The 19468-nt window shown below is 55.7% G+C and overlaps 1 protein-coding gene and 1 pseudogene across 2 annotated transcripts; one reads left to right on the top strand and one right to left on the bottom strand.

The window, feature by feature from the left end:
- HSPA12B (heat shock protein family A (Hsp70) member 12B) lies at positions 1-19426 on the top strand. 2 transcript variants are annotated; one of them, XM_072800217.1, is made up of 14 exons: positions 1-114; positions 5601-5660; positions 7342-7439; positions 7610-7660; positions 8465-8589; positions 11651-11837; positions 12147-12251; positions 12552-12668; positions 14510-14684; positions 15635-15721; positions 16148-16252; positions 16369-16627; positions 17125-17228; positions 17868-19426. In XM_072800217.1, the coding sequence occupies exons 2-14, from the start codon at positions 5618-5620 to the stop codon at positions 18503-18505; spliced, it is 2094 nt and encodes a 697-aa protein (XP_072656318.1). In that variant the 5' UTR covers positions 1-114; positions 5601-5617; the 3' UTR covers positions 18506-19426. The 2 variants fall into 2 exon arrangements, with proteins under 2 accessions (XP_072656318.1, XP_072656319.1); XM_072800218.1 differs by lacking the exon at positions 7610-7660.
- LOC140618845 (small ribosomal subunit protein eS30-like) lies at positions 8740-11239 on the bottom strand (annotated as a pseudogene).
- Positions 19427-19468: the final 42 nt, after the last annotated feature.

Raw genomic sequence — 19468 nt, 5'->3', positions numbered from 1 at the left:
AGGCACCGGCCGGCGCACGTCGAGGGCTGCGGCCGCCGCGGCGGGGCACGGCCACGGGCTGCGGGCCCGGGATCCAGGCGGCGGGACGGAGGTCGCGCTGTCGGGAGCGCGGAGGTGAGTTCTGGGCGCCCGAGCTCCCCGAGAGGAGAAAGGCGGCGAGGTGCGCCGTCCGGTGGGTCCCGGGCTGTCCGCTGAGACCCCCCCCCCACCCCCGCCTCCAAAAAGGCTTCCTAGCCCTGTGGGGCCGGGCTGGGGACGGATCCTGCCCGCCGTCCTCTCCAGTGGGGCTTCGGAGCGGTGACCGTGGGCTCCCACCCGGGCTTCGGGACCCCACACCGGCTCTGCGGAGGGCGGGGGGGGGGGCTGAGGACACCCCAGGGCGGAGGTAGGGGTGGGGCTGCGGGGCTGGAGTGGGGCCGAGGTCTGCTCCAATAAGCCAGTTTGTGGAGGACACAGTGCCTCGACCAGACACGGAGACCTGGGGCTTGAGACCCGGCTGTGTGTGTGTTTGGGGGTCACCTGGTGGGGGAAAGGGTTCCTAGGGCCTATGGTCTGGGAAGCTCGAGAGTGGCGGAGTGGCCAGGATGCTACAGTTCCAGACGTGGGCAGGCCTCCTGACCAGGGACCTCTGGTTTCTTTCTGTGAGGCCAGTTCAGGGGCCCAGGTAGGGTGGGGTCTCCACTCCCTGCAGAGGCGGTGGAGCGGCTCTGTTAAAGCAAGCGTGCGTGGGGGGGGGGGGGTAGAGAGACTGCGAAGGAGGGAGCTCTAAAATATGGCCTCCCTGTGCGAGCAGAAGGGGCTCTGGAGCCCCAGAGGGTAAGGGAGGTGATGGGGGGACTGGTGGGCAGAGGATGGGAGGGGCTTCGGATCCTGGGCTCAGTGGGACAGAGGTTGTTTGTGAACTGGCTGCTGCAATGATGAGGACCCAACAGGGGTGGGGCAGGATGTATGGAAAGAAAAGTTTGAGGACAGGGAGGGGCTGTGGGAGGCCATTTATGCCTCCCGCTGCCCCACCACAGGAGAGGCAGCCCCCCTACCCCACAGCTCCTAGTGGTCTTGAGGGTTCCTCTCCAGAAACAGACTGGAGCAGCCCTTTGGGTGCCATTTCTAATCTGTCCCTTGGCCCTGGTTGGTCCAATCTGTGGCTTGGGAGAAATGCCTGTGGCCTCTCTGCCTGCTGACAGAGGCCTATTCCGTTAAAGAGCCAGCAGGACATTGAGCAGAGAACAGTGGATGGGAGAGGCAGGGTCCAGTGAAAGGAAGCGGGCAGGGGAGGGAGGGGAACTGTAAAGATCTGGGTGGGCTCTTTGTCTACATGGGCAGAGGACAGGTATGTGTGGAGTCCTGAAATCCAGCAACACTACACACCCTCAGTGTTCTTTGGGGGTGTAAGTACTCAGCCTTAACGTCCCCTTTCCCAGGAAGAGATTCTGGGAAAATGTTCTCCATCAGCCCAGAAGTCCTAGGCTTTTGTGAGTCTGGGAAGCACTCTGGAATGGGAGTCTCCTGTTTTGAGTCCATGGACTCACCCACACCCCATCCTGGTCCCCAGTGATGGGTAGATCATACCTATTGGGTAGAAGTCAGGGCCAGAGGTCAGCGTGAAGCTGAAGATTAGAGATCAATATGAAGCCAAGGACTAGGGGTCAGTCCATGGGAGGGTTAAGGGTCTGGCTGTGGGTAGGGTTGGGGTCTGGCTGGGGCCAGAGTTTAGCCTGTGCTTGTAGCCAGGAAATGAAGTTCCTTTCTGCATAAATCAGACTACCACACCCAGTTATGCTCAAACCCATAAGCATCACCAGTCTGAATTAGTGGGCCCCTGGGGTGGGGGTCTACTTTACCCCATGTCCAGCTATGGATACTGCCCAGTCATAGCTTTGGGGAGCCAGTGTTGTCTCGAGCTTCATGATTAACATTCTTTTTAAGTGTTTCTGGGTATGTATGCACGATGGGGGATATCCCAAAGACATATGAGGCTGCCACTCCCTTCTACTTCCATCTCTCAAGGAATCATCAGGATCCTCCTTCTTTAACACAGATTGATTTAAGTTCTCCCTCCCTCCCTCCCTCCAGAACTCAGAATGATTAGAATAAAAGTTTTAATAAGACCAGAAACTTCTGGGACACCTGGGTGGCTCGGTGGTTGAGCCACTTTGGCTCGGGGTGTGATCATGCCCCTTTGGCTTGGGGCATGATCCCGGACTCCTGGGATCAAGTCCCGCATCAAGCTCCTTGCAGGGAGCCTGCTTCTCCTGCCTCTGCCTATGTCTCTTCCTCTCTCTCTCTCTCTCTGTGTGTGTCTCTCATGAATAAATAAATAAAATCTTAAAAAAAAAAAAGACCAAAAACTTCTAACGAGGAAATTCAAAATCTACACCATGAAGGAAAAGAAAACTGCTCACACCTGTACAAGTCCTCCCTTAATCAACCACTTTCCTTACCTGGACTTGTTGGTCTTCACAAGTCCCCTGTGTGACCCATTTTACAGGAAAGACAATGAAGCACAGAAATGACACAATCACTCTGGCCAGGTGCCATCATAGGCCTTTGCTGGCCCTGAGACCTCAGGGGAGGGGCACTCTGTGTCCACATACTCAGAGATGGGAGATAACTGGAGCAGCTTCAGACAGCTGGGAGGACTGTAGGCACACAGCTTGGACATGGAATCCAGCTTAGAGTGATAACTCCTGAGTCGTTTTCTCCTGGTGGTTCTAGATTGATTCGCCTCCAAATACAATAGCATTGGTCCAGAAAATTCATTCATTCCTTCAACCTCCTACCACAGAGCCTGAAACAAAGAAATGCTCAGTGTTTGCTGAAGAATTGAAACAAACTACCAACAGGGCTGTCAGCCTCTCCCTTGTGTCCTCATTCCAGTGGTGTGCTGGTAAATGTTTTACCATCAACTCTCTCAGAGGGAGAAAAACCTGATGTAGAGGGTTTGCCAGTTTCTGTGGTGTAAATGCTTCCATTGTGGCTGATTTCAAGTCACCCATGTGCTGTCAATGAATACAGAGTTGGGAGGAGACGCAGAATCAGCTCTTGGGGCTGGGGAGGACCACCTCCAGCACACCACTCCCTCCCCCTAAACTGAGCCCCTGTTCTGGCTCTCAAGAGCCATACCCATGCCTACTATTGGCTTTCCCTTTTCTTAGCACCACCCTGCTGCTCAGAGTACCCACAAGCAGCCCCTATCTTTCTCGTGATTCTCATTCCTGGGCATCAAATTGTGCGCCTCTGCTGACAGCAGGATTGCAAGTGTCTGGAATTTTTTTTTAATATTTAATTTATTTATTTACGAGAGACATACAGAGAGAGGCAGAGACATAGGCAGAGGGGGAAACAGGCTTTCCACGGGGAGACCTATGTGAGACTCAATCCCAGGACCCCAGGATCATGACCTGAGCCAAATGCAGATACTCAACCGCTGAGCCACCCAGGTGCTCCAAGTGTCTGGAAATTTCTATGGTGCTGGACATGGGGGAGTATTCTGGACATGTCGAAGTGTCCGTCCTTCCTGGGGCTGGGCTGTGTAAACTGTGTGTGAGCAAGGGTGTGTGCGTTTGCGTGTGACAGTGCTCAGCTCTGTGTGTCTGCCTGTGTTCTGTTAGCAACACCTCCTGATGGGGCCACTGGCTAGAGGGAGTGGGCTCTGAGCAGCCTCCCCTGTGTATAGTGGGGCTGCCCGGCCTATAGCTGAGGACAGTAGCATGGGTGATCTGAAGATTGGCCCAGAGGTACGTTGCATGGCATCTCTCAAACTTGAATGCACATAGAACCATGTAGGATCTTGTTAAAATACAAGTTCCGACTCAGCAGTTCTTGGGCAGGGCCTAACAGCTCCCAGGGGTCCAAATGCTGCTGCCTCCAGCCTGGCCCCTAGAACTTCACAGGCACAAACTCAGGTTCCTCCCATCTTAGGAAAGAAAATGAAAACATATCCTCCCCTCCTCAAGCTCTGTGTTCCTGCAGCTACTGCCCTCACACCAGCCCCTGATCTCAGCCAACCTTCTTGCAGATGCTCACTGCATTCTCCTACCCTCTGCTCACTTCTTGCCGAGGCTCGCTTGACTTCTACCCCATCTCCATCATTCACCGAAATGCTGGCTCTGGGCCAATGAAAACAAGTGTTTTGAGGCTCATCTAATAACTTCTAAAGGCATCTAGCTTCGAGTGCTTGTCTTAGATCTGAGATCTTCCCTGGAACCATAGCAGGCGTCCAGTCTCCTCAGGCAGCCTGCCTTCCTCCAGACAGCCTTTCTGTGCTGATTCTCCCTTCTCTTCCCCCGCTACTCCCTGCCAGGCCTCCCTTGACCATGACTCCCAAAGGCACATCTCCACCTCCGCTTTCTCTCTGACCTCTGCATCTCATGTCATCTGGCTCCTTGTCTGTTCTCTTGGCAGTTTCAAAACTGTACCCAGAAGTCTACCCCTTGCCTCTGCCAGCCTGACCTTCTCCAGTGTTCTCCACCTCACCGGCCACCTCCTAGCTCAAACTGGACAATGTCACCTTTGACATCTTCTTCTTCCTAATTCCCCATATCCAATCTGGCCATCTTCTGTCATCGGCCCTGTTGGTTCTAACCTCTAACTCGAGAACTCTGCTTCTGTCTCAAGACATACAGCCACCACTATCATCCATCACCTGGAGCCCTGAGAGGGCTTCTGCTTCCGTGCTGCCTGCTGCAATCTGCACTCTCCATACAGCCAGAGGGACTTTTGAAAATGCCAATTTAGTCATGCCTCCACCTCTGCTCTGCTACTTCAAACCTTTCAAGGTTTGCTGTTGGCCTTCATATAAAACCAAATCTAAAATAGGGTCCCCGAAGGGTGCCTGGATGGCTCAGTCGTCTGCCTTCGGCTTGGGTCATGATCTCAGGGTTTTGGGATCAAGTTCATGAGGCTCCCTGCTCAGTGGGGAGTCTGCTTCTCCCTCTCCCTTTGCCCGTCCCCCCTGCTTATGCCCTCTCTCTGTCTCTCTTTTTCTCTCTCTCTCAAATAAAATATTCAAAAATTTAAAAAATAAAATAAGATAGGGTCTTGGGGGCCTGCCTACAGGATCAGACCAGTCCAGCCTTTCTGCCTGGTTTGTATCCAGCTGTGACCTTGACAGCATCCTTTGTAATCTCAAATTCACTTGGGTGATTATCTGACTCTAATCAGTTTCCCCAGCAGGCTGTGGGCCTCCAGGGCAGGAACAGTGTCTCTCTGGGTCGCTGATGCCTGCTAGCACCTGGCACAGAGTGAGCGCTTGAAAACATTTAGGAGCATCTTGATTCCAATAAAGCCACTGTTAAAAAGATATTTTTGAGACAAGCAGGGACTGTGGAACTAAACATTAGATGAGCCTGAGGGATTGCTGTTAATATTGTTACACATGACACTGGTGTTGCAGTGTTGTCTTTAAAGCCTTTATCTACTGGAGAGATGTATTGAAGATTTTATAGGTGAAGCAACATGATGCTTGGGATTCATTTCAGAGGACTCCAGCCAGAAGTAAACAAATAAAATAAAAACAAATAAAATAAAATAAATAAGCGTTCAAGGAGGAAACAAAAGAACAAATAAATGCTGTTCTGTTTGTCTGTTCCTGCTCACAGTCACAGGGCCTGCAGAGATGCTAGCTGTCCCGGACGTGGGCCTGCAGGGGCTCTACATCGGTAAGACTCTGCCTCACCAACCTTGGCCCTGACCCACCACCCCACCCACCCTGGCACTGAGACCCACCCCCAGTCTGCATGTGGGTGTCTCTCCCACTCTGAGCGAGCAGACACAGGACTGTGTGTGTGAGTGTATGTCTGTGAGTGTGTGCACCCAACACTCACAGGACCATGTGTATGTGTGTACATGTCTTGAGCAAGTTCTGTGAACATGGGACCTGGTAGTAGTGTATTTGTGTTTGTCTGTCTGTCTCTCTGCCTGCGGGCAAGTCTCTGTGTGCAGGACCTTTGTGACAGTGCATATATATTGGCAGGTGGGTCTGCATGCACAGAATTCTGCATGTGTGCACCCACTTCTGCCTGTGGCCTGGCCTGGGGGCGGGCCCTGGGCTCTCTGCAGGGGTGGGAAGCCAGGAGGCAGGAGGGACACTCCTCAGGAAGTCCATTAACAAAGACCTGGCGGGCTGGGCCTTCCTTCCTGCCTCCCGTCCCCTGCTCCGCTCCGCTTGAGCTACAGCAACTTGGCGCCTCAAGCTGGAGCTGGTGGCAGGGCCTGGGCCTATACTGACCGCCTAGAGAAAGGAGCCCTGGGAGAGTGGCCGCCATCCCCTGCCCTTCCAGCACCTTGGGACAGACTCTGACCCTACCTAGGCACTTCCTAGCATCCCCCCACCCCATGCCTCACATATGTTCCCCGGGGTGCCCCAAGGCCAGGGAGAGCTAGGACCTCTCAGGGCAGGACAGCTGCTGAAGGAACACAGGCTCTGGCCCTGGCTCAGCCTAAAGCCAGCCAGACATGTTTGACATGCCAATGAGTCTGCACACCAGACCCCATGAGCCTCCTGGGCCAGCCTCCCTATCCCCACACCTAAATCTCGGGGCAGCCGCAGTACCCCCAGTGTGGTGGTGATGAGCCACCAGCCCCCACCCAGGGGATGTCTGGCCAGGCAGGCCCTTGAGCTGCCTGACAAGCCAGACTTGGGGCTGCCTTCCGGAGCTGCTCTGCCTCCTGCCCCCAAATGCCAGCTCCAGGTTTCTGCATGTTGTGAAGGGAGGCTCAGAAGCCAACGTCCTAGTGTTGTGGGCACCCCCAGCTCAGGGCTGGGCTGGGGGAGTTCCATTCCCCTTCTTGGTCCTCATCAGGCAGCTGGCTGGGACCGTCCTTGGCCCTTAGTGAAGGGAGGGTGGGAGGGTGGCTCCTTCAGCTCCTGATTAGAACCATGTGGCCAAATGCTACTGGGGAGGGGAGCAGCCCCACCTCCTGCTCAGTTTCCTCTGTGCATCCCCATCTTCCCTGGTTTCTCTGCCCTCCACCCTCACCTCTGCCCCAGGAGCCCACTCACCCCATCTCTTCTGCCCTTCTGGCTCTGGACTCAGTCTCCTCCATCCCCCATAATGCTTCTCCATCTTTCCCCTCCCCTTGCTGTGTCTGAGGGATGCTGGGGGAGACAAGGAGTCACCGGGTGAGGCCTGAGCCACCCTTCAGGGGTAGATCACCTCAAATTGACTAAACAGGCCCTCCATCTGCCCCTTCTTCTGTCTTTTCCCTCCCCCACTAGACCCACTTCCCCAGCAAGGTGCCTCTTGTCTCAGCCCAGTGAGGACTGATGGAGAACCTCCTAGTGCCAGGCCATCAGCCCCTATCCTGATTGTGCCAGAGTGACTTGCCCTCTCTTTGCAGGCTCTAGCCCTGAGCGGTCCCCTGTGCCCAGCCCGCCGGGCTCCCCAAGGACCCAGGAAAGCTGTGGCATCGCTCCACTCACACCCTCGCAGTCTCCAGTAAGCCTGGGAGCAAGGATCTTGGTGGTGGGTGGCCTGGATGCTATGGAGATGGGTCGTGCTCCAGAGAGCAAAGCCTGGTGTCTAGCAGAGTCCTGGTGGGGCCTGGGCTGGGCTGGGAGTGGTGCCATGCCTCTTGCCCCAGCACACTCCAGTCATGTCTCTCCCAGAAGAGTCAGCCTCAGGTGACCTTGGACTATAGAGGTAACAAGTCTACTAAGGTGAGCCCCACAGAACTAACACCCAAACAGCCCCGCTCTGGGATGACATCCATGGACCAGACCCCACCTATGGCAGGGGGACATCTGAGCATGTAGTTACTTTAGGGCCTTAGAGCACTGGGCCTTTCAGAGTTTCTCAACATCCTGTCACCCATAGCCCTCCCCGAATACAAGTTCTATCTGGGGAAGAGAAGACACATTGCTAAAAATTAGCTTGGAAACTATTAACTTGAAGTATACAGGATATAATCCGCCCCTGCAAACTCCCTGGGTCACCCCAACCAAGGTGGTGTCACCCTAGTGATCCAGCCTGAGGACCACCCCCCCTTGTTCTCAGAGAGCCCAGGCCTGGCCTGGGAGAAGGAAGGAGCCACTGTGTGCATGTGCACAGGCCTTTCTTCTCTGCCACAAAACCGACACAGTCTGGTTGTCTCACTGTGGCCACAAAGATCTGGAGGGTCAAATATACACAGATTCTTGTGTTACTAAAGCTGTCCCAAGGAGCTGTGAGATGGGGGTGGGGCTCAGGAATGGCCAGGCAGAAGGTGGGCAGAGAACTGAAAGAGGAAAACCAATGCTTAAGCCAAAAGCTGCAGAGGGCGACCTGAGAGGCCTTTGAGATTCTGAGCAGTTGGCAGCTCCAGGGCTCAGCCTGGAGCGTGGGAGGGTGGGAGGCGAGGGGAGCCCGGACAGGTAACAGAAGCCAGGGCCAGTCTGGACCATAGCCAGAGGAGAGGAGGGGCTTGGGTATGCAGTCAGTCAGGCCCTCAGGCTGCTGCTTAACTCTGGGTCTTGCCCTCACAGAAGCCCGAGGCCCGAGCCCCCCAGCATGCTCCTTTCTCCGTGGTGGTGGCCATCGACTTTGGCACCACCTCCAGTGGCTATGCCTTCAGCTTTGCCAGTGATCCTGAAGCCATCCACATGATGAGGTGAGGGTAGCTGGGCTGGGAGATGGGAGCGGGGGTCTTCACTCCCTGGGATGGGCCTGGTCTCAGAAAGACTGTCACTGAGGACACATGGAATCTCCCCAGAGCTCCCTCCATCCTTAGCACACACACAGAGATGCACATATATGTGTTTTTTAAATAAAAGTGGGATATCATAAGATTTGCCTTACTTTTAAACTTGCAATATTCTTTTGTAGATGTTTCATGTCAACACATAAAGCCGCAATTTCTTTTCTTTTCTTTTCTTTTTTTTTTAATTCACCTGCTTTATTTTTTCTTAAAAAAAGAAAAAGAAAAAGGAACCAAACAAACAACAAAAACAAGGTAGCTGCCTGGCTCCCCTGGGATCTAGATGTGCATTTTGTTTGACAGAGCTGTTCTTCATATCAGCTCCTGTTAAAGCCACAATTTCTTTTAAAAGCTGCATAGTATCCCACAAGTACATATGTGTCATGATTTTTCTACTGATAGTTTTAGGAGGTTTCTTCCCCTCTCATTTTTCACTATTACAAAAAGTGCTGCAATGAATATCTTCCTTGAAAGCCTGTGCTGCGCTTTGTGTGTGGTCAACAGGCAGATTCCTAGATTGAGCACCAGGCCCAGTTAAGGTCGGGGATGTGAAGGATCAGAGGCTTGACTGAGTTGACAGGCCACAGTTGTTATGAAAGAAATGTGCAAAAAACCCATTCTAATAAGTTTTGTTTGAACAATGCCTTTGTTTGACACTCCCCTCTAGGCCTCAAGACCCTGATCTTTTCTTTGAGTGTGTCTTAAAAAAAAAAAAAAAAAAAAAAAAAAGATTTTATTTATTATTCATGAGAGAGACACAGAGAGAGAGAAAGGGAGGCAGAGACACAGGCAGAGGGAGAAGCAGAGGGAGAAGCAGGCTCTGTGCAGGGAGCCCGATGTGGGACTCGATCCCGGGACTCCAGGATCATGCCCTGAGCCGAAGGCAGGCGCTAAACCACTGAGCCACCCAGGGATCCCCTCTTTGAGTGCGTCTTAGTGAAGCTGCAGCCAGTAGGTGGAAGACCCTTCTAGAAGACCCCAAAGCTCCATCCCAGACTGGGATGGGGGAGCAACGGGGCTTCCCCAGGGCCTGGGAGGATGAGATGGCAGGGTGGATGAAGAGACAAACATTAGAGTCACTTCCCCAAAGATACAAGGGACTTGACCTGCATGAACTGTCCTTCCCCTTTCTTTGTTCTATCCACATCCATATCAAGCCACAAAGGCTCTGGGCACTTAAAGCCCTCTAGGAGCTGCAGGGCATTCAAGCCGGCACGCTTGTCAACACACACAGCTGAGACCATGCTGGACTCCATGCTGGGGCTGAGGACCAAGAAAGGACACTGTCTGATGAAGGAGACAGTCACGGGAAGTAACTGGAAAACTTCTTGGCTTCCTCCCAAGCCCTCCCCCAACCCTACCAGCCACCAAGCCCTGTCATTTCCATCTCCCTAATATCTCTGGAATACCCAGACACTTCTCTCCATGGTCACCACTCCTAAGTTTAGCTCTCCCCTCTCTCACCTGGATGGTAGCAATATCCTCCTCTCTGGTTTTTCTTCTCCATTTTTCTCTCCCTCCAGTCTGTGGCCACATGGAGACCAGTGACCTTTCCTCCCCCATCTCCTCCTCCTTTTCTCTCTCTTTCTCTCCCTTTTTCTCTCTCTTTGACTGGGCTAAATGGCTTTATTAGAGAAAGACAGGATTACAAAGGACTTAAGAGTTGGCACTAGGGCCCTTCTTCTTGCCAAATGTGGACACAGCATTAAGAAAGCACCAGTTCTGGGACGCCTGGGTGGTTCGGTGGTTGAGCACCTGCCTTTGGCTCAGGGTGTGATCCCGGGGTTCCAGGATTGAGTCCCACATCGAACTCCCCGTATGGAGCCTGATTCTCCCTCTGCCTGTGTCTCTGCCTCTCTCTGTGTGTCTTTCATGAATAAATGAATAAAATCTTTAAAAAAATAAAAAAGAAGAAGAAAGCACCAGTTCTGCATCCACTGTTTGGCCTGGCCTATCTTCTTTTTCTTCTATTTGGCCACTTTGGGTCTGCCCTCTTACTTTCCCAGCATGGCCCAGGGAACCATGGACTTTACCTTCAAGCATGTGGATGGTTACTTCCCAGTCTATGTGAGCCTTGATCTGAGCTATTGGCCCCTAGCCAGTCACCTCAAGGGTATGTAGCTCCTGGGCGTGAATGAAAAGCTCTGAACCAGAAACTGAATGGCGGTCACCACTGCTGCTACCACAAATCTAGGCAGAAGGGACAGTAGCTAGTTCCCTGTGCTCTTTCATACCTCTAAACTTTTGCACATGCTGTTCCTTCTGCCTATATTCCCAGTTCCTTCCCCTAAAGGCTGCAGGGACAAGCTTGGCTTAGAGGGGTCCAGGCATCAGAGAAAGGCAGAGGGAGGGGAAAAAGAAGTTTCAAGCCAATGAACTAGACTGGGAGTTCTGGAGATCCAGATGGCACCTGCAGATGGGGAGGTTTGGAATCTGATTCAGGTTTTGAAGCCCTGCTGGAGGTACAGTCAACTTGGGGATAGCTGTAAAGGTGGGTCAGATAGGAATGATCACCAATGCCTTGAAGGACCTTGGCGGTGGAAGACAGCCTAGAAGGGGGCATACCATCTGGCTGGGAGAAATCTTTTGCTAATGTCCTCTAAGGATACGTCAGGAGGCCAGACCCAGACAGGTGGATAATGGCCTGCTGCTGCTTAAGAGTACAGCAAAGTGAAGTCCAATGGTGCACCTCATGGGTGGAAGCAGGAGCTGAGAATGTTGATGGGTCCTGTGGCCCAGGGATAGGGAGGATCCCATGAGCAGCATTTATGGAGATTTAAGTGGATGCCAAGCACCATCTTCACAAGAACCCTAAGAGGTGGGTATTATTATTTCCATATTACATGCAGGCAGACTGAAGCTCAGGAAGGCTAGGTGGCCTGCCCAAGGTCATACAGCTGATCACAGAGCTGGTTCCCAACCCCAGGAAGGGAAGGTTTCACTGGACCGCACTGACAGCCCTGTGCCTCCACAGGAAATGGGAGGGCGGGGACCCAGGAGTGGCCCACCAGAAGACCCCCACCTGCCTGCTTTTGACCCCGGAGGGCGCCTTTCACAGTTTTGGCTACACAGCCCGCGATTACTACCACGATCTGGACCCTGAGGAGGCGCGAGACTGGCTCTACTTCGAGAAGTTCAAGATGAAGATCCACAGTGCCACTGTAAGGCACGCACCGGTTCGGGGACCAATCCAGCCAGGGAAGCGGGGCCAGGAGGGGAAAGGAAGGGGCTCCTGTAGGGGGAGCAGAGGTAAGAGGTGGGGGAGAGGCTGAGAGGGCGGGGCTAGAGGTGGGGCCAGGATTGGATGAGGGGCGGGGCTAACGAGAGGGGCTGGAGCCAGAGCTACTAAAGAATTAGCAAGGACACTTCAGAAGGGAAGCACCAGGAAGTGGGGGGATTTTTAGAGAGAGGTCGTCAGGAAATGTGGGCAGAGCTATGACCTTCGGCAGAATTGCCAATATCCCTGCCAGGATCTCACCTTGAAGACCCAGTTAGAGGCTGTAAATGGAAAGAAAATGCCAGCTCTGGAGGTGTTCGCCCATGCCCTGCGCTTCTTCAAGGAGCATGCCCTTCAGGTGCGCTGTGGCCCCACCCCTGCCCACGGAGGCAGGAACCCCCGGGGTCCATCCTCTCCTCTCACCCTATCCGTCAGGGGTCAGAAATTATCTTCTCTGGCCCCTGCCTTCCCATCTGATGAAGCCTGCGGGGGACACACAGGTGTTGGGGAAGGGGGTGTTAGGAATTGCTCCTACTCAGCTGGGAAGTCGTGCTGAGGCCTGAGTAGTTCCTCCAGCTCCCATACAGCCCTAAAGGCTGAAGACACCCCACACCCCAACCCAAACCAGCTTATCCCTCACTGCCCCCTCCTGCTCCAGGAGCTGAGGGAGCAGTGTCCATCGCTGCCAGAGAAGGACACTGTGCGCTGGGTGCTGACAGTGCCTGCCATCTGGAAACAGCCTGCCAAGCAGTTCATGCGTGAGGCTGCCTACCTGGTGAGGACGGGCAAGCAAAGCAGGGGGTGTCACTGGGGAGGGCTCCAGGGAGACCCCAGGCCCTCCTTTACCCACCACCCTTGGGACCAGTCATTGTGTAAAGACCTCTGGCCTTCTCCTCCTGAGCACACTGGATGGTTGTTGCCCCCAGGAGAGGGTGTGAGTCTGCAGGAACAGAGAGCAGGGGGACAAGAGGCACAGCCAAGCCAGCTTAGCCGGTGTCTTAAGTCAGGTTCCCTAGAAGCAGAGCCCAAGACAGGGACTCTTGTGCACGTGGTATATTGAAGAAGGGCTCTCAGGAGAAAGAGGAATGAGGGAAATGGACAGGATAAAGACCCGAGCAGGAATGTGGTCTCAACTGGAGTCTAGCCTCAGCCAGGTCCCATGGAGAGTGCTAGAGGGAGAACTGTACCCAGCAGTTGACCACAGTGAGGCAAGGCACCTGGCTTTCTGTATATCCATCAGTCTGTCTTGGTTGCTGGGGGGTGTGTGGGAAACTTCTCCAAGTGAGATGGTTTCCTCCACCTCAGCCAGCACCAGTATTGTCAGGGACTCCACCACCATGCCTCAACCACTGTAATTTCTTGAGCAAGGGACACAGGACTATGAGACGATGAAGGAAAGTGATTTGGACCAAAGCTGGGCTTCCTACCATAAGAGATGCCCAAAGGTCTGGAGAATGGGGGGAAGGGTGGACAAGTCAAGTCCCCCTACCTCCAGTGAGATGGAGTGAGGAAGTAAGGAAGCACAACCTCCCAGAGCAAGACTCATTGTTTGGTCCTTGGGGGACATCCTAGGACCTCCAAAAGGCCTGCCAGTGCACCCCCTGGAAGATATCAGAGCTCCCAACCCCCACCCACCATGGGCCAGGTATGCTCCAGGTGTCAGATCTGTGTGTGCCTGCACTTATAGGAGCTCACCCTGAGGTAGTGGGCATCCCTACTGCAGAGACCAGGATGAAAGCAAGGCTGTGCCCAGCCAGGATAAGCACTGCCCCCCACCCTGCCGGTTTATCCACCCTGGTTCCTCCCACACTGTTCCATGGCTGCCAGTTCAGGAAGGGCTGACCCTGGACAGGAAGTCTAGATACCCACCCATCCCCAACCCCCACCCAGTCAGAATCCAGGGAATCCCACAAAACCGTAGAGTACTTCCCACAGGGATCCCCTGTCCTGATACAGGAAGCAGAAGATCCCGAGTGTTTTTCTCCCCCCAACTGACCTGTCCTGGCACCTGGAATTTTACTGTTGTCTCTTGGTGCCTGTATCTGATTCTCTGGGGAAGCAAGTTCTTCTGGGAGTGAGGAGGCCTATGGGTATTCTCTGCCAACCAGCCTGGTGAAGGACATGAAGGACAAGGGTTCAGGGAGCCAAAGGGGACCCCCCACACATACCATCTCCTCTAATTGGTGGTCTGGCCATTACACCCCCATACACACTGTGCTAGAGTCTGGGCTAACACTTCAGTTGGTGCTCAGCTGGCCAGCCCTGCACATGTGAAGGGGACCTTGCTGCAGCCTGGGCCACCTTAGGCAGCTTGGAGGGACAGAGCCCAGGTGCTCTAGGTTTCTCACTCTGTCTAGGGTCTCTTCCTCCTGGGTAACCCCATGGCATTCCTGGCAGTGGCGGTGCCACTCCCCAGCCTGGTCACAGGGTGGCTGGGAGGCAGTTCCACATGTGTGCAGCACTGGGGGGGGGGGCGGCGAGAGGCCCACCATGGGTGGGGTGTGATGGAGAGGTGGTGGGAGCCCCACAGGCCCTGGTTGCCTGCCCAGAGGTGCCATCTTAGGTGTGACACTTGACCCATAGAGCTCCCTGGCCCTGCCCACCACCTCTCCCCAGGCTGGCCTGGTGTCCAGGGAGGATGCAGAGCAACTACTCATCGCCCTGGAGCCAGAGGCTGCCTCTGTCTACTGCCGCAAGCTGCGTCTACACCAGCTCTTGGACCTAAGCAGCCGGGCTCCAGGCAGTGGACGCCTGGGTGAGCGTCGCTCCATCGATTCCAGCTTCCGGCAGGGTGAGCTTCCCCCAGGGGCACTACCCAATGGTATTACATTTGCCCTTGGAGGGTTGGAGGGTCACTGAGGCCAGAGGCTTGGCCATGTCCAACATAAAGAGGAGATAACCCCTCCTCCCCCGTCTCCAGCCCAATCTGAGAGGGCAGAAACATCTCTGGTGCAATTCAGTCTGAGGGAGGAGGCACAGCCCTGACCTGGGGAAGCCCAATCTAAGGACAGAGATTTCATGTTGCCCTGGAGGATCATTGTCTGAGGAGGGTAGGACTCAGCCCCCATCCTGAATCTGAGGGTAGGGGGAAACAAACTGTCCTGAGGGGAGGTGCTCAGGTACTGACAATGAGGAAGTCAGCTCCCATTCTGAGCCAAAGGTGGTCTCTAAGGGTTTTGTCTTAAATAGCCACTGAATCAGCCGCCTCTCCCATCCTGGCACATCAGCTGTCATTCCCCTTCCCCCACAATAGCCTTGAGCTCCTGCTACCAAGCTCCAGCTCCAGTGTCCCTGGACTGGGCCCTGAGACAGCTATGGTCAATCTTAGTCACTCTCCCAGATACCATCTCCTGTAAGTAGGAGAGGTCCCTAACGCTAGGCTCCCCTGAATCACCCAGGACCAACCTCTCCCCACCTCCCCCAGCTACGCACAGGTCCTCCAAACTGTCCCAACTCTGATTTTGCCATGCCTCAAGCCTGCCAGCGTTAAGGGAATGTACTGTAGCCAGAAAAACTTCCCCTCAGCTGTTGGTTACCCCATCAGGTTTTTCTGGACCCTCTGAGGTTCAACATTGCCTTCTCCTAGTTAGAAGTAGTAGAGCAGGAGTTTCAGGAGAACTGGCTGGTCCAGATACTCATGGAGGGTACTGGTGGGAGGATGGGGGTCAAGATTGGTAGCTGAGGCACCTCCCTCTAACCCCACTGTCCTGCTGTCCCTCCCTGCCTCCCCCCCAACCCCAGCCCGCGAGCAGCTGCGCAAGTCCCGCCACAGCCGTACATTCCTGGTGGAGTCTGGTGTTGGAGAGCTGTGGGCAGAGATGCAAGCAGGTGGGGGGACAGAGGGATGTTTCTTGGGCCCTGAAGGGAACCGTAGGGGCAAGGGAACCTTCTTGAAGTGGGTTCCAGACCCTAGAAACCCTGCCCCTACTCCTCCATCAGCTGCACCTAACCTGGTAGTCTTCCCATGGTCACCTGCACCTCCATGTCACTCAGCCTCGCCCCTAACTCTCACTTCTCCGGGGGATTCTCTGCTGATAGAGTCCTGGAAACATTTTCCCCAAAACCCTTGCGCCCCTTCCCGGTGGCCTAAGTTTCAACTACCTGAAGCCCCTTACAGCCACTCCTACTCCCATCCTCCCCGCAGGCAAGGGTCTCTGGTGTGGGGCAGGGCTGGGGGCTGGGTGAATCTGGAAGGGGAGCAGAACTGAGGGTGCAAAGCAGATCAGGAGTGTGTGCTCACGCTCGCCGCCACAGGAGACCGCTACGTGGTGGCAGACTGCGGAGGAGGCACGGTGGACCTGACGGTGCACCAGCTGGAGCAGCCACATGGCACCCTCAAGGAACTCTACAAGGCATCCGGTGAGTAAGTAGCCAGCCAGGCAGCACGCTGGGTACCCAGGGCTCGCGGGCCCTGCCACCGCCCTCTGGCGGCGGAGTCTGCGCCGACGTCCCCTTTCTCCCCTGCCCGACCCCAGGCGGCCCCTATGGCGCGGTGGGCGTGGACCTGGCCTTTGAGCAGCTGCTGGGCCGCATCTTCGGCGAGGATTTCATCACCACCTTCAAAAGGCAACGGCCGGCAGCCTGGGTGGATCTGACCATCGCCTTCGAGGCCCGCAAACGCACGGCAGGCCCGCACCGTGCAGGGGCGCTCAACATCTCCCTGCCTTTCTCCTTCATCGACTTCTACCGCAAGCAGCGAGGGCACAACGTGGAGACAGCCCTGCGCCGCAGCAGGTGGGGCCCGGGGACCACGGACTCAAACCAGGGTTTGCGGCTGGGGAAAGCCCCTGCAAGGGAGGATGTGGGTCCCACAGGACAGTGGGAATCCGCCCCATCTGCCCCGTGCACATTTCTTGCCAGCCGACAGCAGGCGGAGGGCATGAGCATCCCAGCTAGAATCCGCTAGAACCCGGGTGCCAACTGGGGCACAAATCTTGAGCCTGGAGGAAGGGCCAGTAACTTTCTCCTTGCACCACACCCACCTCGACAGCCACACACAAACACACACCCTATACCAGGCAGTGTGCCTTTGTTCCTCCGCCCAGAAGCAAAGAGAGGCTCCTCTCCTGGGACTTCATGCCTGGAACGCAGGCGGGCTGCTAAAGCCCCTGAGGGAGTGGGGTTGGAAGAACACACAATTTGCAGTCAGTACCCAGCCACACTGGCCTTCCAGGAACCCTGGAAGAACCCTGGACCCTGACCCATGAGCCTGTGCCCCCCTTCATCAACAGCGTGAACTTCGTGAAGTGGTCCTCACAGGGGATGCTCAGGATGTCTTGCGAGGCCATGAACGAGCTCTTTCAGCCCACCGTCAGTGGGATCATCCAGCACATAGGTGAGTGCCTGAGCTTGGGTCCTCCACTAACCCCCGCATTCACACTCAGGTGCAGAAATGATTCTTCCTTATTAGTGCCTGGACACATCCACACATCCATACACTGCAATGAGACCCAGAATCATCTGGAACACCTGGAGGACACAGTGTGGTGGGTATTAAGAACTAGGAGGGATGATATGCGTAGTCTCTCCAAGTGACAGAACCTCCGGTGCCTTGGTTTCCTTACTTATAAAATCGGGCGATAGTATTGGGTTCCCAAAACTGTGATCCCAGGGATTTCAATGAGCTGAAACATCTAGAGATGCGCACACAGTCGGCAGTAGACACTTAGTACGTGTAAATGCGTATCCTTATCTAGCCCTCCACATTGTGGTGGGAGAGGAAAGGGGGTAGCATGCTGGGGAAGCAGAGCCCGCGAAGACTGCCAGAAGCACTAAATGAAAACTCTCGCTTTTTCTTCATCAGAACCCGGCTACTGTTTTAGAGTGAAATAGCTAGTTTCTAGTTGCCAGCTGTGTACAGGATGGCGGAGGGGAGGGGCCTGTGGCCGCAGGGCGGCGGCCTAGCGGCTGGTGCTCTCTCACCTCCTGTTCCAAGCTCTCACCTCCCTCCCCCCCCCCCCCCCCCCCCCCGCAGAGGCGCTGCTGGCGCGGCCCGAGGTGCAGGGCGTGAAGCTGCTGTTCCTGGTGGGCGGCTTTGCCGAGTCGGCCGTGCTGCAGCACGCGGTGCAGACGGCGCTGGGCGCCCGCGGCCTGCGCGTGGTGGTCCCGCACGACGTGGGTCTCACCATCCTCAAGGGCGCCGTGCTGTTCGGGCAGGCGCCGGGCGTGGTGCGCGTGCGCCGCTCGCCGCTCACCTACGGCGTGGGCGTGCTCAACCGCTTCGTGGCCGGGCGCCACCCGCCCGAGAAACTGCTGGTCCGCGACGGCCGCCGCTGGTGCACCGACGTCTTCGAGCGCTTCGTGGCCGCCGAGCAGTCGGTGGCCCTGGGCGAGGAGGTGAGACGCAGCTACTGCCCAGCGCGGCCGGGCCAGCGGCGCGTGCTCATCAACCTGTACTGCTGCGCCGCCGAGGACGCGCGCTTCATCACCGACCCGGGCGTGCGCAAGTGCGGCGCGCTCAGCCTCGAGCTGGAGCCCTCCGAAGGCGCGGTCCCCGGCCGCCGCGAGATCCGCGCCGCCATGCAGTTCGGCGACACCGAGATTAAGGTCACCGCCGTCGACGTCAGCACCAATCGCTCCGTGCGCGCCGCCATCGACTTCCTTTCCCACTGAGGGCGCGCGCGCGCGGGGCGCGGTGCCAAGCCCCACCCTGTGCTGGGCCCCGCCCTCTTGCGGTCCCGGGTCTGGGGCGCCGGCTCGCGTGGACAAAGCTGCTGGTTCTGAAGTCAGCGCCTCTTCCCCCTCCCTTTTGCCCGGGAAGATGAGGTCGCAGGATGGGTGGGGACAGACTCTAGCTTTGGAATTGGGCCCGGGTCCGCTGACTGGAAGGCTGAAAACCTCTGCCAAGGGCTGAGGTCAAGGACTGGGAAAAGGTTTGTAGGACGGTGTGCTCACAGGGGGCACGTGACCTCGAAGGCAGCATGCACCAGAAGACCAAACCACGGTTTGAACTGGGTGGGTGGAGGGGTGGGAGGTGGAGGTAGCTGGGAGAGGCCGGCCAGGGCAGCTGCAGGAGGACGGGGGATGTGCAGAGTTTGGGCCTGAAGGGCCCAGCACATGGACTGATGGGCTTAGCCAGCACAGGGCGCTGGACAGAGAAACGCTACGGTGTAGATAAATGGCTGCAGGCTGGCACAAGCGGCACAGGGGTATGGGACCTTCCCGGGTGTGGTACTGGCCATCCAAGTATGACTGCTAATCTTTAAAGTGCCTCAATTAACAGGATAATGAGAAGGATACGGGATGAAGGCACTTATGAGAAGATGTGGGGGAAGCCGGCTGGGGGGCCTTCAATCAGGGCAAATGACTCATCTGAGAAGGCCCCAAGGGCAGCCTATGAATGACCCTCTTGCACCCTCTCCCAGCCACCGACAGTAGGAGGTTGGAGGACTGTAGGGAGACTGGAGAACTAAGGGCTGATCCTGGCTCTGCCGTCAACTCAGTGTGCCATTGGGACATTACCTCCCCACCCATGACGTGCAGCTGCCCACCTGCCTGAGAACCCTAAGGCGACAATAAAGCATTTATGCTTCAGGTGGGGTATAGCCTGCTGATACCTCACAAGAAAGGACCCCA

The sequence above is a fragment of the Canis lupus genome, chromosome 26 (genome assembly GCF_048164855.1).
Source record: "Canis lupus baileyi chromosome 26, mCanLup2.hap1, whole genome shotgun sequence".
In the NCBI taxonomy this organism is placed as follows: domain Eukaryota; kingdom Metazoa; phylum Chordata; class Mammalia; order Carnivora; family Canidae; genus Canis; species Canis lupus.
Note: the sequence above shows the minus strand (reverse complement) of the source record. Positions and strands in the feature narration are given on the sequence as shown.

Bases quoted from the DNA above. Each gene is read 5' to 3' on its own strand.
- HSPA12B (XM_072800217.1), top strand. From the start codon at position 5,618: ATGCTAGCTGTCCCGGACGTGGGCCTGCAGGGGCTCTACATCG. The intron at 11,838-12,146 runs GTAAGGCACGCA...TATCCCTGCCAG, and splicing joins TGAAGATCCACAGTGCCACT to GATCTCACCTTGAAGACCCA. The intron at 12,252-12,551 runs GTGCGCTGTGGC...CTCCTGCTCCAG, and splicing joins TCAAGGAGCATGCCCTTCAG to GAGCTGAGGGAGCAGTGTCC.